Source organism: Mus caroli, unplaced genomic scaffold (assembly GCF_978045245.1).
Source record: "Mus caroli unplaced genomic scaffold, Mus_caroli_1 scaffold_2, whole genome shotgun sequence".
NCBI lineage: Eukaryota > Metazoa > Chordata > Mammalia > Rodentia > Muridae > Mus > Mus caroli.
The window spans coordinates 125,688,355-125,714,727 of record NW_028227257.1 but is presented as its reverse complement, the minus strand read 5'-3'; the positions used below and the strand labels follow the sequence as shown (position 1 = coordinate 125,714,727).

The 26,373-nt window shown below is 34.2% G+C and overlaps 1 protein-coding gene across 5 annotated transcripts in view; it reads left to right on the top strand.

Annotated features, from left to right (window-relative positions):
* The window catches only part of Galnt13 (polypeptide N-acetylgalactosaminyltransferase 13), a 692,094-nt gene that overhangs the window by 627,843 nt on the left and 37,878 nt on the right, over positions 1-26,373 (top strand). For all 5 annotated transcript variants that reach the window (XM_021153165.3, XM_085834908.1, XM_085834905.1 and 2 more), the window contains 2 exons: positions 6,185-6,324; positions 14,224-14,322. In XM_021153165.3, coding sequence (XP_021008824.1) covers positions 6,185-6,324; positions 14,224-14,322 — 239 coding nt within the window. The remainder of the gene's footprint in view (positions 1-6,184; positions 6,325-14,223; positions 14,323-26,373) is intronic.

Sequence of the window (26,373 nt, the reverse complement as noted above, 5' to 3'; positions counted from 1 at the left end):
ATAGGCTGGAATGAATAGATAATAAAGGAACACTCCTTCAGTTACACAGGTAGCCGTCATACTAAATAAATTATTCACTGTGGCTGGAGTTTGGAACCACACAAAATGCTGTCCCATTGACTAGTTCAGAATAATTGTTTTTTTTTAACTAAAGTGAAAATATCACAACGATTACTCTTCACTCAGATATTATAGACATGAACATAACATCTAAATATATAGGTATATCACCCTTGGTTGATCCTGGATACGCTATAGTGCACAAAAAGACAGCTCAAATTATTACTTGCATTAGTGTCTTCAGATGAACTATATTGAGCCAGGTGTGGTAGAACATATCTGGGACTCCAGGTAGGGAAGGCAAGAGGACCCTGAGTAGAAGTTATTCTAGGCAACAGAGGAAAATCTGGCACAAAACTAAAACCAAATAGATGAGACAAATTGAAATATCTGAGTCATGATATTATCTGTAGACACAAAATAGTTAAAGCCAAGAAAAGTGTAGTATGGCACAAATCATCTTAACTCTGTTAGCCATCTCAAAGTACTTCATTATTATTTTAAATTTATGTTGTTATTTTAAATTGTGGGAATTTAAAATAATAACAATATGTCAGGAAATGAAAGAGGCAAGTTAAAGAACAATTAAAATATCTCATTTTGCAGAGATTTTTTTTTCTTTTTATACTGCTGAAGGTATATAAATTTTTAGCAAGTTCAAGTGCATGTCCCCTCTTTCCCTGGTGTCCTAGGCAGGAATAGTTCTGCAGAATTATTTGAGAGTTCTACATCTTTATCTGCAGGCAATACTAAGAGAGAGATTCAGGGCTGTTGAGGCTGGCCAGCGGCCCACATGTCTGGGTTCTAGCCTGTGAGGCATCCTGGAATCTGGAAGAGAAGAGGGAACTAGGTGGACAAGAGAAAGAACGGAGCTAAGACAAGGTTCTGATCAAAGCTCAATTTTACTATTCCGTGCACCGGGTTATGAAGGAGGGGAAGGGGCCCATTCCCGCCAAATCATCCTTGGAGTTCAGTTTCAGATGACCACATGATAGCTCAGGAACAGCTAGTTGGCAGGCAGTAGCAGTGGGAGTGGCAGAGCCATAGGGTGGCAGGCTCCACCCCAGATGCTCTCTTCATGCTAACAGTGAAACCTGTTCAGCCAGGTTTCAGGTTGAGGGGGTTGGGGGGAGGTTACACAGGGCCATGCTTGTGCCTCTGAAAACTATAAGCCCATCTCAAGTGATACACTTTCTTCAACAAGACCACAGCTCCTAATCCTTCAAGAAGAGTCAATCCCTGATTACTAAGAATTCAAGCATATGAGTTCCATTCTTATTCAAGCTACCTCAACAAGGGACTAGTTGAATAATTTATTATTGTTATTATTATTATTATTATACTTAAAATATCTTATTTATTTTTAATTAGTTTATTTATTTACATCCCAAATGCTGCCTCCCTTCTGGTCCCCACTTAGAGGGTTCCACCCCTCATCACCCATTCCCTTCTCCTCAAAGAGGGTGCTCACCTGGTATTCCCTGACCCTGTTTCATCAAGTATATGTAGGATTAGGCACATCCTTTCCCGACAAGGTCAGACAAGTTATCCCTGTGCTGTTTCTATGTTGGAAACCCTGTACCAGCCTGCATATGCTCTTTGGTTGAGAGACTGTACCCAGCAACTAACTCAGACAGATACAGATACCCACACCTAAAATTGAATGGAGGTCATGACTCCTTTAGAAGAGTTAAGGGTAGAATTGAGACCCTGAAGGCATTAGCAACCCCACAGGAAGACCAATAGTGTCAATTAAGCTGGATCCCTAGGAACTCTCAAATACTAATGAGTTTAAATAAATAATTATTATTAATATGTAAAACAGAAGTATCAGTATTAAAAATCCCAGCTAGAAGAGGTTAAGAAACACTGTAGCTAGATTTTAACAGTCCATACTATATAGTGAAATGTAATATTCTGCATTCTTACAGGAGATTTTGCTTGACTTGGAAAAGTCTTGGTGATTTTAGAAAAAGAGTATGTTCCAAATAATTGAAATATAAACAAATAAAATTATTAATACTAAAGTTAAAAAATAAATTTTAGTAAGAAATGTTGTACCTATGTATTTATATACATGTGGAAAATGATTGTAAGCATTACTGTAGATCAACTGAGTGGTTTAGATCAACTGAGTAATGTAGGAAGGACACCCTTTAACCCGTTGAGCTACCTGCTTGCAGTGCAGTGTGTACTAGGTTCACGGTTTTGTGAGCTGTCAGCCCTGCTGTTTAGACTTTGATGATCCAGCTGGTTTTGAGTAATTTCTGTTCTTGTAAGTAACTCCTCACTCATATTTCTGTAGGTAACCCAGAACTCTCATTCGTTCACCAAGTGGTATCTGCACTTAGATCTGTTGTGGGCTCTCAATCTGGGGTGAATAGATGTATGCATAGCATCTCCCCAGGAAAAGTTTTATCACATAACAATACTCTGTACAACTCTTGAACCTAAGGCCTAGGAAACATCATACAAGAAGAGTAAATAGAAAGATTGCAAAAGCCAAAGGACCAGGAAATCTGTGGTGTGCTGTGACATTGTTTCTCACACAAATGTTAGGGAAGCTATATACATGAAGTCTCAACAGCATGGCCATTCAAGCAAGACCTGAATCACGACAACACCTACAGGCATGCTAACATGAAATGGTGGAATTTCACTGGTCTCCAACACCAAAAATCAACTTAGGAATGTTGAGAGTAGGAGACACTGTCTTCTCTCTAGGAAAGAGCCCTCGAATCGGCTATCTAATACCATATCATCAGACCTGAAATCATCTCTATACATGTATTATTTATGGACTGAGCAGATTGTACTTATGTATTTAAGCATATCCTCTCTCTCTCTCTCTCTCTCTCTCTCTCTCTCTCTCTCTCTCTCTCTCTCTCTCTGTGTGTGTGTGTGTGTGTGTGTGTGTGTGTCTATGTGTGTGTGTGCGACTTAGGTATGATTGTTGAGATATATATTGGTTTTTCTTATTTCTACATGGATGTTACTGTCTGAAACCTACTTCTGCAATAGTTTCAGAATAGCCAGGATTAACTCATCTATATAGTTCCTAATACAGAGAAAGTAGAAATTCAACCTGGCTCCTGGCTATATTTAAGTTTGAATAAAGTCATGCCTAGTTTGCCTTAAGTGCCACTTAAATTCTAGTTTGAAAAGGATTTCCTAGATGCTTATAAGAAATGTAAACTCCCAGGTCTTAACGGGACTAACAGAGCTAAAATGTACATTTTTACATCCAGATGATGGAATTTAGTCTGTGTACCTGTATGAAGCTCACAAGGCAGGGATATAAAAGTCTTGTCCTACACAAACTGAAAATAGAAGAGGGAAAGATTTTCAAAGAAAACTCATAATTATGACAGAAGACAAATTTGATGTTAAACATGCAAAAGAAACTAATATTTATAACCACATGTCTTACATATTAAGTATTGTTGTATAGGTTACTATATTAGACATTTTCTAGAAAATATGTAGATTTCACAGTAATCTGTAACATATTATTAATGTGGGACTTTAGATGACAGATGAGATTATGTACCCAAAATTCTTATATGCAATGATCAAATGAATCTATATTATATAATTAAGTCTTAATGAGTACATTAGGACATAATGTGTAGAAAAAGCTGAGAAAGAGAAGGATATAGAATATGGATAGGAATGACAAAAGGAAGTGACATATTTAGCCTAGAAAAGAAAGTTTGAGCAAAGACTTGCACTAAGTAAAGGACAACTCAGAGTCCCACAGCAATGTCCCAGACATAAAGAAAGGTACTTATAAAACATTGGGTCTAAAAAGAAGCAAAGATAAAAATAAATAAGTTATGACTCCAATGATGAACTTACAAAAATAGGCAAGAGGTATTTGCTAATGTATATCAGGCAATGATAGGAGATGTCCAAATATTATGATAGAAAATCACTAAAATTTTTTGAGTTGGGAAATGACATTTGATTTGTTCATTAAATGTAGTATCTAAGGAACATGCAGTAGTAAATACATGATCAATAGAAAAATTCAGATGGTTGGAATGGTTTAGAATATAACTGTAGTGGTAGGTCAAAGACAGAACCAGTAAAGGACAGGAGTATATTATGAAGGTGAAAACAGAGGCAGTTGTCAATGGATATTTTGTGTGTGTGTGTCTGTGTGTGTCTCTGTGTGTATATGTGTGTGTGTATGTTGAAAATATACCTCGAAGATTTTGTCATGAGAAATTGGTAGATATTTGTTCTTATCAAGGAAGTTGAGAGCATTGGCAATGAAGCAGAGAAATCAACTTTGGTCTTGTTAAGTTTGAAATGCTCAATAGAGACCACAGTCACAGTGCTGGAGGAACAATTGGACAAACTACCTTGGAGAGGTTTGTGTCAGAGATATAAGTTTTGGGAAACAAGTGAGTTGCTGTTTCAAGCCACAGTATTAAGAAGATCCTCATTCAGGTTTTATATCACAGTCACTATTATAGTTAGGTAATCATGCAAACACCAGTTCTTCTCCCTTGTAATTTTACCAGTGGATACATAGCATTTATTACCTCTGCAGTAGAGGAACTGTTAGCTGGAGAGGTTTGTAGCTACTTGTCTCTCTTTATGACCATGACTAATGCATTCCCTGACTCCAGTGGTTTATTGATCAGACCCAGTCAGAAGGTTCTTGGAATGCGAAGATGATGTAGTGCCTGATGGGTCCTGCTGGTTATTATGTAGTATTTCATTTCTAAGTAGAAAAGTAAGGCTATAGAGCAGTGGTTCTCAGGCTTCCTAATGCTGTGACCCGTTAGGAAATGTCATCATGTTATGAAGACACTAACGATAAAATCATTTCCATTGCTTCATTACAATTGTGATTGTGTTACTGTTATGAGTTATAATGTAAATAATTTTGGAGAGAGAGAGGCTTTCCAAAGTGGTTGCAACCTACAGGTTGAGAACCACTATGCTAGGCAGAAAAAGTACTTTTCTGAATTAAAGAGATAAGCCAGTCATGTGCATTTCTGAAGTTAATTTAGCATAATCATTTGAGACTATGCCAGTTTCTGTGCTAATGAGAAGGGGTGGCTCTGAGGAGGCAGGGAGTAAAGCTGGGGTTTTCCTCAATAATCTCTTATTTTTCATTCTTTATGCAATACAGTGTGAGAACTTAGTACTCTGTCCAATTTATTCTAAAGTGATATTCAAATAAATCTTCAAATATAACTTTTAGGCACAAAACCACTAATGAAGTCTTTTCAGGAAAATAAATCCTGAAGACAGTACTGCTCAGTCATAGATTGCTGAAATAATTATTTGATCATTTCAGGCAAATAATGAACAAATCGTGTTGCACTTTTATTGTTCCTATAGAAATATGCATTTAAAATGTTAGTATTTTTGTTTCTAAAAGAAAATATCTTTGCATGATCACCAGTGAAATAGTCCTTTTAATCCAAATGATCTGCTGTTATCTGAAATAAATGTATAAAACTTAAACAAATAGTTGTAGATGTATTCCTTTCCATCATTTATGCTAGTTTTTTAATATTTACTTACTTACTAATTTTTCCAAGGCACTTAAGTGATATTTGGTAAGCTCATAAGATAGAAAAAAATCAATAAATAATGAACACTGTCTTTGGTAAGCTTAGAAAGAAGTGCAAGAAGAAAAATTGAGCATATGTACAGTCTATTATGAGTATCATATTTACATAAATTTCCCATAAAGTCTACAGTTAGAGGATAAATGACTCTAAAGTGAAAATATGAGTATTAACAAAGCAATGAAGTTTTCATTAAGTAAAAAAAAAATCACATTAAATAGTTGAGTTAAGCTTTGCGTATTAGACACCAAATTAACACCAGTTTATATTTAGCTGAAGATTATTTTTAATCCAAGAATGACAAACACTGTGCAGCAAACATTTACATTTCAAAAGTCATAAGCAATAAAAGAACTGATAGTCGTATATCTATTGAATAAACTAATTGAATGGTAGTGAGAAAGCCCTAGTTTAGTGGCAACTGTACGTGCAAATGAGTTTTATGGAATTATAAAGAAAGCAGACCGCAAGTAAACAGACTAAAATTGAGCAAAAATAGCATAACTGATTTGTGGTTTTCTGAAACATTCCAGGTGTTGTCAAAGTGGATTATGGAGATGTGTCAGTCAGAAAAACACTAAGGGAAAATCTGAAGTGTAAGCCTTTTTCTTGGTACCTGGAAAACATCTATCCAGACTCCCAGATCCCAAGACGTTATTACTCACTTGGTGAGGTATGAATTATTTATTTTCCTTAAGTTATAAATATATTTGCAAATGGAGCAATTTCTAAGGAGCTCAATATTTTTCATGTTATGAATAAAATACTATAAGGGTTTTAAATGGATATATTTTAAATAATTTCTCGTTTTTTCAAGGACTGTGAAGGTCTTTAATGTGGGAAACTGTAAAGTATGGGGAAGTTTAGGAGTGTACAAAAAGTATTTTATTGTTTCTTTACCAACAGACAACAGTGTTTGGGCTATATGAACTTATTCTCTTAATTTTTTGTCTGTAAACTCCAAATAATTTTTACTTGTGAGTATTATAACTATTAATGCTTTCTGGATTGAAAGCAAAATTGAGATATTAAACATAACAAATTACTTAAGTGATGTAGTCATAAATCTTGTTACAGTCATGAATTTTGAACAATAAAATATACTTTACAAACCAAGTCTAAGATTGAAAAGTTTGTCATTAGTTATACTTTATAGATTACTCTAAATGTCTGCATCAGTAGAGATGGTTGGATTCCCTCAACTGCTTAAATGGTCGATCAGTAAAACACGATATGTATCAATAGCCTTTTAAAAATTTGCTCTTAAAAAAATGAAATACATAATTTGGATCTTAGTCTATAAAATGGACTAGATATTCATACATCTGTACCATTCATTTCCAAAATACTTACATCACTAAAATGTACAATAATAGACTCAAGATTATACATATGTACATATAATAATTAGTTACTCAAAATATGAATTATTTCCTTTATGACATGTGCTTCCTATTGCTAGCTTCCCACTTACTATTGAACTAGTTTATGATTAAAAACTAATTTAATGTTGATTATAATAAAAAGCACTTGACCACAATAATATAATTAATTTAAGAAATAATATTTAATAAATATGAGTTTATATTTTAATTCCCATTTGTAGATCATCATAATAAAATATATTATAGAAAATCAGGTTCAATTTAGTATATTTGGTAGTCATCTACCTGTATAGAAAGAAAACAACAGAAGAAATTTGATTATGTGGAATGGAGCTGAGTAGTTTTTAATGATTATTTTGAAGTGCCTTCCCAATGTTCTATTGGCCGAGTGTCTATCCTTCATCTGTGGTCAATGGAGTTTATTGAATTTCAGTTTGTATGTATTTATTCTAAGCTGTGTAATGAAAGTCCTATATATAATAACACTGGCAATTTTTGGCACGTGTTGCTTAAGTTACCAATTAGTCCCACTTTGATTTTTTATATGCCAAGGACATTGTAGTTGTTCCTTTCTAATGTACAATATGTGCATGTTAACATTTATTTCAAAGAGGTTTATGTTTAGAGTGTATAGGAATGCATTTTAAACAAGAACACTCCTCTCCCACAAACTATGATAATCCATTGATAATCTCTAATAAAGTATTATATATTCCTATGTCTTTATTGAAAATGTTTATTGATCATGAATCCCAACCTACCTCATAGAAGAGCAGTGTTGTCTTCTTGATATAGAATATTATTTTCAGTTTCTCAGTAACACATGAGAAGAAATTACTGCCCTTCTTTTAATTAAGTGTGTGTAAACAATATAAGAGAGAAACTTTGAGAAACTCACTGGGACCAACAGATTACTTCTGAAAAAAAATTGAACTTTATCAAAAAGAGATCTAAATATTTGCAGTCCAATTAAAAGATTAATTTTAAGCTTTGTGCACATCCAGGAAATCTAATTGACTTCCTTTTAAATTGAAATTTAGTGCAGTCAAATTCCTTTTGATAATGTGAATTAATTTTGAATTATCTCTCTTCTGTAATAAATCAGGTATGTGAAAAAATATTCCTCAAAATTTACACAATGATTGGCTTGATTTCTTTGTAATATACATAGAATAAGTAGCATAGTGTATTGGAGAAAATCCCAAGACCTCAAAGCAATCAATAAGGCTCATGCTAAGTCTCATAGCATCATTTGAGTGCAGACAGTGTGTCTTTAGCAAAGACACACTTAAGCTAGATTGTCTGCTTCAGAGTCTGGGAAGACACAGAAGGTGTGGCTTTTAACAAACACTTAAGCTAGCTTGTCCACTACAGAGCCTGGGAGAACAGAGTAGAAGAGCTGATTGTTCACGATGTTAATATTAGTCTAGGTGGTTTCCATTAATTTTATTATTTCTACCTGATAATACTTCCTCAGTCTGGGCTTTGTTTTTGTGTTTTAGTTACTGAAATAATTTGTGTGACTGGCCTAAAAGTCACTGAGCAAGTTAATAGTTGAAGTCAGAATTCAAATAGATATTGAAGTCTCACACGATGGCCCATACTTTTGTGATGTCATGAAAGAAAATACCTGCATTATATTCACTAATATATTTTTATTACATAAAACCCGAGTCCTGTTTCATATGCTAAGAATGTAAAGTTAAATGAAAAACAACCAAACAAAATCCCGTACTTTAGAGCCATTCTACTGAAAATGAGAGTGGATGCAGGAGTGCCAAGAGGCAATCAAAGAGACAAGAAAAAAGTGGAAATCAAAGTGTGTCAAGTGAACTACACAATGTGGTATGGTCTTACTCAAACACCAAGTAAGTTTAAAGTTTTGAGCTTCCTGGGACGTTAGTGGACTATAGCTTTCCACCTTAAAAGCAGGCTCCAAAGAAATCCAGCACAACATCTGTAGCCATGGAAACAGAAAGGCAAATTCACCAAGCTCTCCTCACTTCCATTTTGCTTAGCTGTGTACACATAATTTAAGATGGGCATCTTGAAGATGTGTTAGTGTTTAGCTGTTAATGGGCAACAGTCCCGATAGGAGTCTTTTTCCTTTTACCACCTGTGATGTTCTTCATCATGTGAGCAGCGACTTTCTTTCTTAGAATTTGAAGGTTGGGCCAGATGTGGGAGCTACTTGTTATCAAATTACATTTTAATCTAATCATGGACTTCTCCTTTAATATCTTGTCAACTTTAACTATTTAAGATCTTGCATTGACCTTCAATTTCAATTTTCTAAAATGTCTGTACATTTAATATTGTTCTAAGTGGATAAAAGGAAACATTTCTCCATCAAATTATCTTTATTGCTTTCTCTGTTTTGTTTGATGATGTAGAGGCTCACGGAAATCAGTTTCTCTATTTTTATTTATCAGCAACGAAATGAATATCAGTAAAGATATTCATGTTAGGCATATTATATTACTGTCTGATGTTTACATCTTAGATAATTGAAATATTACTTTCTCCAACCCACAAATTATCTAAAATTGACAATCAGAAGTTAAAAGCTGTGCAATTGCTTTGAACTCAAACCTTTAAGTAACTTAATGAAGCGCATGCCTTTTAGACTCAGTAAGCAGATCAAAATGGAATAAGAAGGTTGAGCCCTTTGCGGCATTAACTTCTCTTTAAGTAGCCCTTTAACTTTTGTAGACTTAACGTCAGAGGTTCAGATATTCTAAATATAAAGACTAATTCAGATACAAGATTGAAATAAATAGCCTTGTAAAAGAGAATGTTGGTCCAATGTTTTGAGCTTTGACAGTATGTATGGTATTTTCTATATATGTAAGCTATTTGGAACAAAGGACTATCAGAGGGCAAACGGATGAAAGGAGGATTTCTGGAGCCAAGTGACTTAACCCTTGGTACTTAAAATTTCCATTTGCATGCTTCCTAGACATGTTTTGACATTGGTCTGTGCACTTTGTATTGTGCTGTTGACCTCAGCAATTTCTTTTCCTCTTAGATCCTTTAACCATATCAGCTAGTTAAATGCATGGCATTTTAGTTCTTAAATATTTTGTGGAGCAAACTTTAACAGACAAAAATAGACATCTGTAAAGCTGCTAGGCTGCATGGATTATGGATACAATCAGTTACTAACAAGTGTGGAAGCTAAAATACTTAAAGGCTTACCATCCTCAGTAATCAGATTTATTTATAGATTCACAATGTTCTTGACCCTTTAAATAGGATAACCCAGTAAAAATAAGTCTCTTTCTAGGTCAGACACACAAACGTGGGCATTCTCTTTTCATGCTTTAATTCCAATATCTTAGGGACCCAGCAGCTGATTTTCATCCAAAATTAATGAGTATACAAATCTGTAGGTGAAATAAACAATATTTTGATAATTTAGAGTGGAATTTGGTTTGATTTTATTACTTAAGTAGATATTGATTCAAATAACTGCAATAAACTATAGCTATATGCAGTTTGGCCTCTGAGTAAAGTATGTTTGAACTTACTAAGTACACAAACTGCTTACTTTAGGATTCACTCAATTTTAGAGGTATATATTATAATTATTATATATAAAACAAAACAATTATATTATGGAAGACTAATATTACAAGGTAGGGTCATTATTAATATTTAATATGTGTTAAATAATGATAACCTAGATGATAGTCTGTTAAAATTGTTGGTTGGTTTGATTAATATTTTCTAAGGTTCTTGTTCAAGCATAAATGATTTTATCCTTCACTTCTACAATGGATTATTTTTTATATAAAGATTGATTGGTAGCATGGGGACAATCCCACTATTTTTAGATTGGAGCAACTCTACTCTTGGCAATCAAGCTGAGGGAATAAAGCTAATTACTGCTAAGAGGGTTTCTGGAGAACAGAAAATGCTGTGTAATGGCTTGCTCATTTCCAGCATCAACAACAAAGTATAAAAACAATACCCTCATTTGTATCCTTAAGAATTATTTCCAAGCAATAAAAGATAATGTGTAAACAAAGAAACCAAAAAACACACAACCAATTAAAATTAGAAATGCCTTGGCCCTATGCCAAGCAGTCAATATTATATCACAGCATAGAAAGTAAGTCAGAGAGTTTCTAGACTTCCAAATTCCTACTGTGCTCTGGTTACTTTGATGTAGGTCATAGAACACACACACATGATGGGTTCTTTTTGTTGTTGTTGTTGATAGTTTATTTATTCACATTCTAAATGTTATTGCCCTTCCTTGTTTCCCTCCACAAAACCCCTGTTCCATCCCCCTTACCCCTGCCTCTATGAGGGTGCTTCTCTACCTACCTACACACTCCTGCCACACTGCCCCAGCATCCCCCTACACGGGAGCATCAAGCTTCCACAGGACCACAAGCCAGCTCTCCCATTGACGCCTGATAAGGCTATCCTCTGCTACATACGCAGCTGGAGCCATGGGTCACACACATGATGGTTCTTAAAGGATAAAACCCTTTATTAGTTGATATCAGTGGCAAATCAGGACCTTGCCCACATTTCTTACAATGATACCCTTTAGGAAAACACACTGGACTGTGATACCAAATTGTTTATAGGTTTCTGGTTTTAAACTCATATATACAATAATAAGTCTAGTAGGTCAGAGGCAAAGTTACAGCCTGCAGGTCCTAGTGATAGAAGTTAGATCTTCAGGTTTGGAGGCAAATGACACCTGCTGAGCCATCTTACTGACCTTGTTTTTAGTCTATAGAACTAGATTCCCAACTGTGTTTCTAGATGACTTATGATATAATTATGGCCTTTGTTGCCTCTGATCTATAATAACTCTTTTTTACATTTTCCTTATAGGCCTCTTTTATAACAATCACTTATCTAAAAGCTGAGCCTAATAGTTCCCAGCTTCAGTATAATAACGATATCCATTACCTGTGAAAACTACTTACCATTAGTTCAATGTTTGTCATTTCATTGGCATAATGGGAGTTAAATTTTGATTTTTCAACTTGATTGGATTTAAAAGTGCCCAGGAGATTAATGAACTACACCTCTGGGTTCGTCTGTTCATTTAATTTCTACAGACAATAAGGTAGAAATGAACACCTTCCCTAAATGTGGACTGTACCAGTCACATGTGGTGTAGGCACTCTCTCTGCCTCTTGGCTGCCATGTTCAAGTGGCTCAGCTCATTCACATCTGTTCCACCACGATGGATTAAAATCTCTGAAGCCATCTATGAAAACCACCTTTTCTCCATTACATTATTTTGTTTAGGTATTTTTGATAAAGTAACAATGACAAAAGGGATAAAATGCACACAGTGGGTAAGAAGGTGTTACACATAAATCAATATTTTTTTTTTATTTTGGTGGAGGTGGAACTGGCTGAATAAGTTAATACAAAGGTTAAACTTCAGCTTGTATAAGTGTGCACCAATTGCAGACAGATTTGACACTGTACACATTAATTGAAGCTCATTCTGCCAAGCTTTCTAAACCATCCATCCATGTTATTACTATTCTACCACCTTTAGTATCCAGGCCGCTTGACAGACTTAATTTTATTTCAGATACAATAACCACTCTGTGCTACATTCTGAAGGACAAGTGACACTACTTGCACATAAATTAAGAAGCCACAAGCCTGGTTGCATCTTCAAAAATAGAACAGGCTTCTACTAATAAAAATAGATCTATTTTGAAATTCTTTGGAAATGACATCATTCAACTAAAACAAAAGAACACCAGGTCACAGACTGAAAAACAAAAATGGAAAGAAAAAGCAAAAAGAAGAAAACATGACGTGACTTTGCCACATCAATATCACATAAATGAGATATTAAGAGAGACTCACTGACTATATAATGGGAGGAGCCACATTCATCCCTGGCATAGCATTACCATCTTTGCAGAAAGAACAGGAGGGAAAAAGGAGAAGTTAGATACAAACTTGGACATGATCATTCCCATGTCCTGTAGTTACTGACCAGAAATTGTTTCCTGTTCATTACAACTGGTAGTTGAACTAGGGAAGGACATCTTGCAAATAGGTGGAGTCTCCACTTGAGGTTTTACCGCAAATCAAAGGATTTTTTTTTCCAGTTCCAGAAAGCATCATGTAACCATGATACTCACAAAATAGAAACATTGACTTGTATACACTGGATCTGTCTACATAAAATTGACCCATCACGTCTAATTTATTAATTTCCAAAAAGGAAGAAATGTATATCCAATCCATAGTAATCACGTAGAGATACAATACTGAGGTAATTTCACAGTATACAGTAAAAATATTTGTTTCTTTACGTGGAACAGAGGTACAGAATTCTCAGAAGCGGGGTAGATAATTCTAAGTAGGTGCTTGGGTGTTGAATAAGGACAATAGTTTAAAAATACAAAATTTGATAAAGGTATTCCTCTGCCAAATTCTTTTTATAACAGCTTGTGCTTACTCTAGAAATTTTAGCATCTTCAATCCTAATAAATACTTTTTTAAAGTTACAATAAAATCAAATGTGTATTAACTTTATGCTAATTGTGGGCCACATGTCAATACTTGGTTAAAAATGAGTATTCTATGTCTGCACTTGGAAACTTAATCTTACTTTTCAGGAAATTTCAATATTTTATGGCATTTAGCTTGTAGCTGCTTTTTAGTGTCAAAATCTTTCTGTTAAATTTGGCATCAATAATCAAAAAAAATGAACAAGTGTGTTTTAGTCACAGAGGCAATGTAAGTGATCACATTTATTATGAACAAGATAGAGCATATGATATAGATATCTAAAAATATAAACTCAATTACAAATCCAATTTATTTTTATTTTTTAACATATGATTCTATAGGACTTTAATAACTGATTAATTATCTCTATGGAATTTCAAAATACCCCAATGTTTAAAAGTTTTTTTTAATAACATAGAGTATTTACCTCATTTCTTGATTAGATACTAATTTCAAAGCTAACATTATTTCAATTCAAGCTTGGTAGAGTTTAGAAGTCAGTTTAAGACTAATCATAAACAGAAAAAGAGAAAGCAACAGTGAAAACATGTTTCTGGAAGAATTTCCTTACAAATTTGCATTATCTAGTTAACAATCTATAATTCGTGAACATCAGAATCAGTTTATGCCGTATTTGGATTTGTTTGTCTCTCTCTTTTTGTGTGTGTTCTTTGTAGATACGAAATGTTGAGACCAATCAATGCTTAGATAACATGGGCCGCAAAGAAAATGAAAAAGTGGGTATCTTCAACTGTCACGGCATGGGAGGTAACCAGGTACACAATCTTTGCTTGTCAGCACCTTCTTTGGGGGTGGGAGAGAACGAATGCTGTTCAAACCATCCATGTATGGCCTGGTATATACGCCAACAATAAATGAACAGGTAGGCATCCAATCAAAAATGTATTGTCATTGTCTGAACTTATGTCATTGTCTGAACCATCTGAAGACAGCAATGCAGTATTAAATCAAAAGGCTAAAACTTGAAAATGAGCCTACATGTAATAGGGACAGTCAGTATGTTGTAACATCTCAATTTATCATGATACATAAATGCCTGTTCTTTGCTCTGCTATTAACTGGATAAGATAATGTTTCTAGCATGGAAATATTTTCCCAATGGTGATTATTCTGCATTTGCTTTGATAATTTATGTTTGCATATGACTTTCTAAGAGGTTTTGATTTTCAATACATTTTCAACTGTATGAGTCAGTACGAGCAGATAAAATTCTAGGGTAAAATTCCAGACTGGCAGTTCAATTAATTATAAGAAATGTACGGAGCACAAAGAGTGAGTCCTGAGAACTTTCACTGGGACAGAAATAGTCCACTTGACTGTGAGTTACTGAACTGTAGGAAAGAGCATTTGGAATTTCTGGGAATTGTGATCACAATGCTGAGTTTGAGAGAGCAGATAATCAGTAAACAAACTGTCTACAGGATCTGATGGGGACAACAGCAGAAATTCCCATGTGAGTGGTGAATAGTACACATACATAAGTAATATTTATCAGCAGAACGATTGAGATTCCAATAGCTATTCTGCCCAGCTTTTATCCAAATCCTTTACAATGATACATGTTGCCATTGGTACTATAAATCAAGAACTAGATGAACTCAGTTGAGTTTGGGATGATGCTTCACAAAGAGTATGCATGCTATAGTGAAAAATGAGAAAAGAAATTTTCCCACTTAAAAACAAAACAGAAATATAAAAATATGAATTAATGTGTTTTAAAGTTTCAGTTCTAGTAAGAAGATATTCAAAATCATTTATGAATTATTTCATTTGTGAAAAAAAGTTATTGAAGATAATATAAAAATAATTTAGAGGATAATGCCACTTTTAAAACTACAAACTCTCCCATTATTCTACTATCACTATATTATAATCTTAATGAGAACTGCACAGATATAATTATTTTAGGACCTTGTAATCTACAAAGCAACTAATACAAACAGCTAAATGTTTGATATTTGATTACTTAAAACATGAAGAAAAATATTTTAATTGACCCTTTCTTCTAAGGACACATGATTCACAGTCTAGCTAAGTGAGCATGTTGCACACAGAATTTCCAGTTCCTTCTCTCCTGCTGCCATTCTCTTGATCAATATTCCTAAGTATTTTCTCAAATATCTCCCTTTACTGTCTACAGTGAAAAAGAGTTGGTATTAAATAATCAATTGCAATCAGCCCTAAAAATCTACAAATGTTACCATATGGACCAGGATGGTCATGTTCATATTTTTAGGAATATATACATATGTCAACTTTTTGTGTTTATATAAACATGTATAAGTGTAGTTCACATGCAGATGTTTATAATAACATTAAAAGGGGAAATCGACCATAAATCTAAAAGACAGCAAGGAGAGATATATGAGAAACCTTTCCAGGAGGAAGAAGAAAACAGAAGTTATGTAATTATAACCTCAAAAATAATTTAAAAATTTGAACAAAATATCATTTAGAGGCTTATGCTGAAAGCAAGAAAAAGATACCCTGCATCCTTTAGTATTGATCAATTAACAGTAACTTCTTTATTCTAAAAAACTAAATAGTATAAAAAGTTAAACCTTTTATAAAACTCTATTATGATGATATTGCTTTGTTGAAACTCAGTATTTTTAAGGTTCATGTCAAAATGATTTACTTCCTTGCTTTAAATACATCTTTTCAGATTTTATTCTGAATGACCCTTTCTGAGTATGTTTTATTCTTTTATGTTGCCATTGAAACAATAACAATTTTTATATTTATCTATTTATTAATTTTTAGAAGTAGCCCCCCAGCCTATAGAAACATTTACACTTTCCATCCAAAATTTTTGATGGTTGAGCTTACTTTAGTTTTAACTTAGCATACAAAATAATGGGGTTTGCTATGATGTTTTTTAATTATTTGAATATTAACCATTATACTTCATGCCCACTAACCTCTCAGAACCACATTCTAGTCTAGTCCCCATTCCTCCTCCCAAAATATCCCTCTACTTTCATGGCTTTTATCTTCCACTCTAGTTTCCATTTCCCTCTTTTCCTTTCCTTTTATAACTTTTCCCACCCTTAGTAGACACCATTATATTTTTTAGCTTCCACCCCCAAATCATCTATAAAGTGTGTCCACCTTGAACCATATATGGGAGAAAACCTTCAGTATTTGTCATTATGAGTTTGAATGATTCTGCTTATCATGATGATCTTCAGCACTATGTTACTGCAAAGATCATAATTTCATCTTAGTACAGGTAAATAAAAATTCTATTGTATACATGTACAATACCATTAATCTATTGGTGTACATCTAACTGGTTCTATATCTTAGCTATTATGAATAGTGCAGCAATAAACACTCTACACACTCCCACACCCACCTACACCACCACGTTTCCCCATTCCCTTGGTGCTTTTCAGGCTTCAGAGGTTCCTCTGTTGGAAATTCTCTGTTTCGCTATATACACCATTTTTAACTGGGTTGTTTGGTGTGTTGATTTCTAACTTTTTTGAGTCTGTTATACATTTTGGATATTATTCCTCTATAAGAAATCAGTGTTGGTCAAGATCTTTACTCACTTTGTATGCTGCTATTTTTGTCCTATTGATGGCATCCTTAGTCTTGCAAAACCTTTTCAGTTCCATGCGATCCCATTTATTACTTATTGCTCTTAGTGACTGAACTACTTGTGTTCTTCTGAGGAATTTGTGTCCTATGACAATGAGTTCAATGCAGTTCTTCAATTACTCTTTTATTAGGTTTAGAGTGCCCAGTTTTATGTTGATTCCTTTGATCCATTGGGACTTGATTTTGTGCAGAGTGACAGATATGAGTCTGTTTCCATGCTTCTACACAACATGCAGAAATCGAGTTTCACCAGCACCATCTGGTGAATGTTTTTATTTTTCCTTGGATGATTTTGGTGCTTCTTTGTTAAATATCAAGTGTCTATGGATGTGTGGGTTTGTTTCTGTGGTTTTTACTCTTGTCCAATGCTGAACATGTTTGTTTCTTTGCCATGCATCTTTTATTACTATTGCTTTGATGTACAGCTTGAAATATGAATGGTGATATCTCAAAAGGTTCTTTAATTTTACAGTATTGCTTTAGCTCCTGGGTTGTTTTTTTGTTTTGTTGTTTTGTTTTGTTTTTGTTTTGTTGTTGTTTTCAGTTTTCAATATAAAGTTGAAAACAGCTCTTTAAAGATACATAAATAAATGTGTTAGAGTTTTTATGGGAATTGCATGAAATCCCATGAACATGGGAGATCTTTTTATCTTCTGCCATCTTCCTCAATTTTTTTCTTTAGTCCCTTGAAGTTCTTGCTATACAAGATATTCACTTGCTTAGTTAGAGCATATCAAGATATTTTATATTATATGTGGCTATTGTAAAGGGTGTTGATTCACTAATTTCTTTCTTAGCCCATATATTGTTTAGGTAAAGGGGAGCAACTGATTCTCTTTAGTTGATTTTGTATCCAACCACTTTGCTAAAGGTAATTGTCAGCTGTAGGATTTCTCTCATGGAATTTCCAGGGTCAATCATGTAAACTATCAACTCATCTGTGAATATGATACTTTGACTTCTTCTTTTCTAATATTTATCCTCTTGATCAATATTAGTTGCCTTATTGCACTAGTTAGAACTTCAGGCACTATGTTGAATAGAAAGGGAGAGAGTGGGCAGCCTTGTCTTGTCCTTGATTTTAGTGGAATTGCTTTAAGTTTCTCTCCATTTAATTTGATGTTAGCTGTTGGCTTGCAGTACATTGCCTTTATTGTGTTTAGGTATGTGTCTTGTATTCCTCATCTCTCCAAGACTTTTAACATGAAAGGGTATTAGAATTGTCAAAGTATTTTTCAGCATCTAATGAGATGATCATGTGAATTTTTTCTTTTATTTGCTTTATATTGTGGATTACCTTGATGGATTTTTCTATATTGAACCATTCGTGCACTGCTGGAATGAAGTCTACTTAATCATGTTGGATGATGTTTTTGATCTGTTCTTGGATTCAGTTTGTGAGTATTTTATTGAGATTTTTTTGCATCAATGTTCATAAGGAAAATTGGTTTGTAATTCTCTTCCTTTCTTAAGTCTTTGGTTTAGGTATCAGGATGACTGTAGCTGGATAGAATGTTTTACAGTATTACTTCTTTTTCAATTTTGTGGAATACTTTGAGGGATTATTTCTTGCTGTTTACTGATCTTAAGTGTGTTTCTTTCTCTTTTCATTCTAGAGCTTTCAGGTGTGCTTAGTTGCAATACAAGATCTCTCCAATTTCTTTATGAAGGCACTTAATTATCTAAATTAATTCCTCTTAGCCAAGTCCTCTTAGCACTGATTTAATTCTGTCCCTTAAGTTTTGGTATGTTGTGCCTTCATTTTTATTGAATTCTAGGACGTTGAATTTCTTACTTTATGTTCTTGCTGTACCAGTTATCATTTCATAGAGAGCTGTTCAGCTTCCATGAGTCTGTAGGCTTTCTGTTGTTTCTGTTTTTGTTGAAGTACAGATTTAACCCATGATGTCTTAATAGATACAAGGAGATACTTCAGTTTTCTTGAATCGGTTGATGATTCCTTTGTTACAAGAGTGTATGATTAATTTTGGAGAAGGTTCCTTGAAATCCTGAGAAGTTGTATTTTCATGTGCTGTCGGGTAAAGCTCTGTAAATATTTAGTCCACTTGATTTAATACCTCTCTTTTTTCATTGTTTTTCCTTTTAGTTTCTGTCTCCTTGACCTGTCCATTAGTTAGAGTGGGGTTTTGAGTCTGCTGCAATTAATGTGTAGGGTTTTATGTGTTGTTTAAGCTTTAACAATGTTTGCTTTATGAATGTGGTTGTCCTTACATTTGAGGCATTTATGTTCAGAATTGAGATGTAATACTTGTGGAATATGAAGTATCCTTTCCCATCAATTTTGATTAATTTTGGTTGAATATCTACTTTATTGCTTTATTAGAATTTAAAATAGCTACTCTAGCTTGCTCCTTGGGCTGGTTTACTTGGAAAACTTTTTTCTAGCCTTTTACTCTGAGGTAATAGCTATCATTGTTTCTGAGGTGTATTTCTTGTATCCAGCAGAATGATGGATCCTGTTTTTCCTTTCATTCTGTTAGCTGTGTCCCTTTATTGGGAAACTGAGACCATTAATGTTGAGAAATATTAATGACCAACGATTGTGAATTCCTGTTATTTTGAGGTTGTTGGTGGTACTGTGAGTGTGTGTCCTTCTTTTACTTTTTTTTTTGATGTTTTTGTTTTTGTTTTGTTTGGTTTTGTTTTGTTTTGCTGGTGTGAATTAGTTATTTTCTGTATTTCCTTCTGGGTAGTTAACCTCCCTCAGAATTTTCCTTTGAGTATTTTCTTTAGGCTGGAGTTTAGATACATATTTGTTTAAATTTGTTTATAGGCATCTCTTTCTTTTGGTTGGAGAGATTTTCTTCTATGATTTTGTTGAAATTATTTTCTGGTCCTTAAAGCCAGGACTCTTCACCTCCTTCTATTCCTATTATTTTTAGTTAAGCTTTTTTTCATAATTTCCCAGATTTTCTGGATGATTTGTGTCAGATTATTTTTTTAGATTTAACATTTTATTTGACTGATGTGTCAATATCTTCCATCATATTTTCTACATCTACAATTCTCTCTTCCATCTCTTGTTTCTCTCAGTGATGCTTGCATCTGTTGTCCTGTTCCCTTTCTTAGTTTTCCATCTTCAGGTTTCCCTCAGATTGTGTTTTCATTATTGTTTCTATTTCCATTTCCAGGTCTTGAACAGTTTTATTCATTTCCTTCACCCGTTTAACCATATTTTTCTGTATTTCTTTAAGGGATCCATTAGTTTCCTCTGTAAAGGCTTCTACCTGTTTAATTTTATCTTTCTGTTTCTTTGAGGGGGTTATTAATGTTTTTCTTTAAAGATATCTATTGCACTTATAAGGTTAGATATATAGCTATTTCCTGTGCTTTGGTTGCACTAGGATATACAGGGCTTGCAGAAGTGGGATAGTTTTGATCTGATGGCACCATGTTGCCCTGGCTCTTATTTGTCTTCTTAAGCTTCCCTTAGCCATCTGTTTCTCCATGGATGTTCCTGGTATGGTAGGTATCTAGATTGTAGACTTAATCTGGATGTATCCCATGCAACAGGCCTCCTGTGGGAAACCTTGGTCTAGATATTCTTGGTGTAGTGGTCAGGAAGCTTTTCAGGGCAGCTGAGCATGCCTTGGGGGATGGGCAAGGAAATGGGGAGGAAGGGATCTAACCTAGATATTCCTTCTTAGGTGGTCCTGATGGAGGCCAGATGAGCAGTGGCCAAACTGGGTAGCCACTTTCTAAAACCCCATTTTTTATTCAAGGAAAGGATCAAATATTATATACACTTTTATACAAGTGACCTCTCCACTCTAAATATACTCAATAGATATGATTTTTATTTTAAAATTTGTGTTTCTGGACACATTTAATTACCTTGAGGCATCTGAAAAATATCTGGCACCTTTCAAAGACTTTGCACAGTATAATGAAAATTTACCTGTGATATAACAGAGTGAACTTCCAAGTGAATTAACTGGTTTCTGGGGGAAAAGACAGAGAGCATCTACTACTAATTAATTACTTAAGTGATATGGATATTTGAAAGATAAATGTCAACAGTTATCATTTTTACAAAAGAGAATCTTTTTTTTTCATTATCATGGTCTATTGTATTCCATAAAACATGTCATTATCATGTTTTATACAAAGGTAGTTGGAGGTTTAACTCCTCCCCCCTCCCCCCAACACACTCACACACTGTCTCACTAAAGACTATGAGTGTGGACCTGCGGTTACATGGCACTCGGTGGTTTGACAGATATAAGCTTTCTGAAGAAGGCATGTAGATCTAGAGAAACTTTGGTTTAAGTGTCAGGAGGTGTGTGAGACTCCTAGTTACACAGGCCATACAGCGAGTAGGGACATAGCACAAATACTTCCTAACCTCATTTCAAACACGTGGTCAAAATGGACTCAGAATTACCCAGAATTACTCAAAATTGCCACTTGGGCCAGCAGCTCCTCATTTGCTAATTGGTTTGTTCGCAACTCATTATTTGGATCAAAGTTGTCTGTTTTCTTGAAAATGCCATCCTGCCAAATCCCCATCCAATAGACTTTTTTACTCTGTACCATTTGACAGCCAAGTGAAAACTTCTGTGGGATAATGAAGTTTTCCTTAGAGCCTATTTGGGTTCTAGGGTACACATCTAGGTTGGATGGTCTATAAGCATCAAAGATTTACCACTTATTCTTTCTGTGATGACATCAGGAAATGTGGTGTTTGATGAGAATGCTTGTTCAGTGTTTCATAAATTTACCATTTTAGATGTGCTTACATGTACTAAGTGTGGACATCCAGGTCTCTAGGATATTCTTTTTTATGTCATCCTAATAATGACAGTGTTGTAACAATATAACAGCTTCCTGAGAATGCCATTTTTAATACTATCACATTGAGGATTATATCTAAGCATCTAAGTTAGGAGGTAAGAATACAGTATTCATAAATTCAAATTTATACAGCAAATTCTAAATTGTCTCAACCATTTGTCCATGAAGTACATAGCCATCTAGATGATTATATATGATCATTATATGTGCATATATGTGTGTGTGTGACTTTGAATAATATTTTGAAATATAGAATATGAAAATAAACATGTCCCATTGGCCTGGAAATATAGATAATTATTTTTAAATGTTCAAAGCAAGCAAGAATCCATTTCATGTCAATTAAATATCAGAAGATCCACCAGAAGTGGTATCAATAAAACCTCAGCAAATTGACTTGTTACAGTGTTTATTCTTTGTTCTTCACATTTTGTCATTAGGAACTTGATTTTCTTAAGGAAACTATAACATCATATCCATTCCTAGGAGTCCACCAGTTCCTGAAGACCAACTAATGCATAATTCTACTTGAAAGAGCAAGCATAGCCCTGTATGAACTGTGTCTATAAGTATCCCACTATTTACTACAAGTCTTTATCCTACAATCTACACATTATTTTTCTCTCTCTTTTGTCTTGCATTGCCTCTAACCTTCTTAACAAGTGAGTGAGAACTATAAATTCTTCCTACTACACTTTTTCTATTTCTTTTCTCTATCTAATAATTCTATTTCCCAACCCAGACCTTGTTAGTCTCATGTTCAAATTATTGAAATAGTGTTAATGTGGCTGCTGTGTTCCTTCAGGTAATGAAATGGTGACTTCTTGAAAAACTACCACTGTAAAATGCAGATATTGACAAAAGAAGTAAGAACAGAATTTCAAAGATGTCGCAGCCATTATTAATCTAACAGTCAATGCTCTATATAGTGTGACCTTTTATTTCTTCCATCTGCAATGTTGTGTAGTGCACAGATTCACACAAACTTCACAGTACCAACTATTTACAAGGACTAGACTTAAAATAGGTGTCATTGTTAGTTCTTAGATTTTTTTTTTTTAGGATAACTTTGTCTCTTTATATATCCACTTGAAGGCAATTTTTCTTAGCTTTCCTATCCTGTAAATTTTATTCCTTTGGCCCTATTTAAAACCTACCTTCCCTACCCATTGCTATATTTTTCCTGCTTTCTATCATAGAGAGGATCCACCTTTATTTGAATTCCAAATACCAAAAATGTTTTCTCATCTTTTTTTTAAATTTAGCAATATACAATTCTTTCATCAACTTTAACCCCTTTGTTGTCATTCAGTTGTGATATATACTTATTTTATCCCTAGACATAAGATGTAACATCTTAAAAGGAACTAGCTTATCTTTAAAAACGTTCACACATGAGAATAAGCTCACTGAAAATCTGAGCAAGTAGACTAATTGAAAGAGAAATTTCAAAGCTACTCCAAATCCCATTGGTGTTTAAGTGAAGGCTTGAGAAATTCAGGGAAACATATAAAGAAAATTTACCCCTTATAGATGATGACACTAATGTTCTGAAAATCCTTATGTAAGAGTCTATGGTGATGAGACATGATCCCTTCAAGCATGTATATCTTACTCTTTGAAATCTGTGCTAGCTTGGCCCAAACTACGTTGAAGACTTAAATGAGTGTGATAAGAATCTTAAAGTGGAGGTGACATCTCTCATGAATTATTTGATGGGTCAAAGCATAATGATGGTTGTGGTTTTCCCATTTGCAAGACGAGAAAATTTTGTAACCATGAAGGCAGATGTTGCTGTGCTGTGTCCATAAGATACCTTTCTGTTCATTATTTTTGTAATGTTAAAGTACTAGTTTTTAAAAAGCTCAATGTTTAAATCCTCAAAAATATTTCATGCATTTTGATAGGAAAAATACTGTATTGGTTTCAGTAGTTAGACGTGGCAAAGGAAGGTTCTCCATCTGCAGCTTCTGGAGAGCTATAGTGTCTAATAAGGTCTCAGTATCCACCTACTTGGATTTGAGGCAGTTAAATCTCCTTTATGAAGTGTGAAAGCATGCATTGATATGGCTTTAACTAGTCAAGTTCCTAGTTCTTTATTTTAGCTTATATATGGAAATAATATAGGAGAAAAATGTCAGAAGCCATTGGGGGAGTGACCATAAACGTCACATCAGATTAGAAAAGAGACCTAATACACTAAGTCTTTGTGAATGGTAGAACCACCATCTATCACTTCAAAAATATTGCCCATCCTATTGTGTTATTTCTTTATAACAGTAGTCATTTTCATTGACAAATGTTCATGAAAAAGTATCTCAGCATATTAAATGGACCTCATTATGTGATTTTCAAATATTTATATGATTGTATTCCCTGCTCTTCTTACTCCCACCAAAAATATTCCCATGCATAATCTATACAAAGTGCAATGTTTTAAATAAGTTACATCTTTGAGTTTATTCTTTGTACCCTTTCATTCCTTATGTCAGTATTGCAAAAATATCGTCTTTTTAAAAGTTTAGTTATGCTTGGTATTCAAATTCTAAACATTTCATCTATGAATTTTGATAAGAACAGAAATCATGGAAAAGGGAGAATGGAAAGAATACAAGAGGAGAGTCAGACTAAGCTTGCCTGAATAGACAGATTGGGAGAAGGCTTTTTGTGAAATGATGATACCAGAGTATGTCAAGGCATGCAACAGAACAAAAGAAACATTCTGTTAATATACAAAATTTGAGGATATCCCCATAATAATCCCAAGCTTTAATTCATTTCATTTTTATAAGACAATCTAAAGCAATACACTCATATGGAAAAATATGGAAAAACATATGTACCCTTGTATGGATTTGGTTAATTAATTACTAGACCTTTTGAAAAACTATTTTTATGAACTAAAATTCTGTATTGTTATGGAGAAGATAATTTACATGCAACCTCAGCCTTGTTTAATAAGAGTTTTCTACTATGCACATTCACTTAACAAGACTTGCACCTCTCATAACTCATACTTCACAAGTGGAAACTTAAGGGTTCTTTGGAAAGTCACTTGTGTTGGTTGGTGTTTTGCTTGAGCAAATATTGAAGCAGTGTTTCATGAAGTGGACACAGGTCAAAGACTAAGGCAGACTCATGAAGGAACATTTGACTGAAGCAGACACAGGAGAAAGTGTGTTCTGATAATACAAGCACATGAAAGGACAATTGATGAAGTTTCATCTATAATGTCATGTTTACGTTGGTCCGCCTTACATTGCATAGTTGAGCTGCATTTGTTGAGACTCCATGGAGAGTATTTTGGAAGCACCAAAAAACTTCTTGTGGTGTGCTACAGTTTCTTGCTTGAACTTCTGCCTGGTTTACGTCAGTGATGGATTGTGTTGTGTAAGTGTAAGTTGAAATAAATCTTTTCCTCCCAAGTTGCTTTGCTTTGGGTCATGGCATTATACACACACACACACACACACACACACACACACACAACATACGTATATATGATCAGAAAAATGTATATGCATACTGTACCTTTCAGCCTTACACTAAAGCCTGAATCAGGTCACACCTCTCTAGAGCTAGGTAATGTCCATCCATACTCCCAGAATTAAACAGTCTGTGCTGTGACTTCCAGCTCTAAGTTTATGGTGATGGTTCCTCCACATACCCTGTCACATACACTATCCTGAATGAAATCATGTGATATGAAACTCCCTGCTATCCTTAAAATCAAACCTTTCCTTCTATCTTAGTGTTCTATCACAGCAAAGAGACATCATAGCCACAGAAACTCATGTAATGGAAAACATTTAATTGGAGCTGGCTTATAGTTCAGAGGTTTAGTCCATTATTGGGAAGGATGGCTCTGGAGACAAAGCTGAGACTTCTACATCTGTATCCACAAGCAACAAGAAGAGAAGAGAGAACCACTAGACCTGGCATGGACTTCTAAAGCCTCAAAAGACCACCACCAGAGACACTAGTTCCAATAACAAGTCTATCTATCTATCTATCTATCTATCTATCTATCTATCTATCTATCTATCTATCTATCTATCTATCTATCTATCTATCTATCTATCTCTGTCTGTCTATCATCTATCTATCTATCTATCATCTATCTATCTATCTATCTATCTATCTATCTATCTATCTATCTATCTATCTATCTTCTACCCTTCTTTCATTTGATATTAAATCTCCATATGTAACATTGTTTTAGAATAATATTTCACTACACCTGAAGTCACAATCATGGCCTTGAAGCTCATTCATTCTAATAAACAATATTACATAGAATATTGCATCAACTTCTTTTGAAGACCATTTGCTGTTCACATTTTTATGACAATATTTTGCTTTGCTATGCTCCTAACCAATGAAAG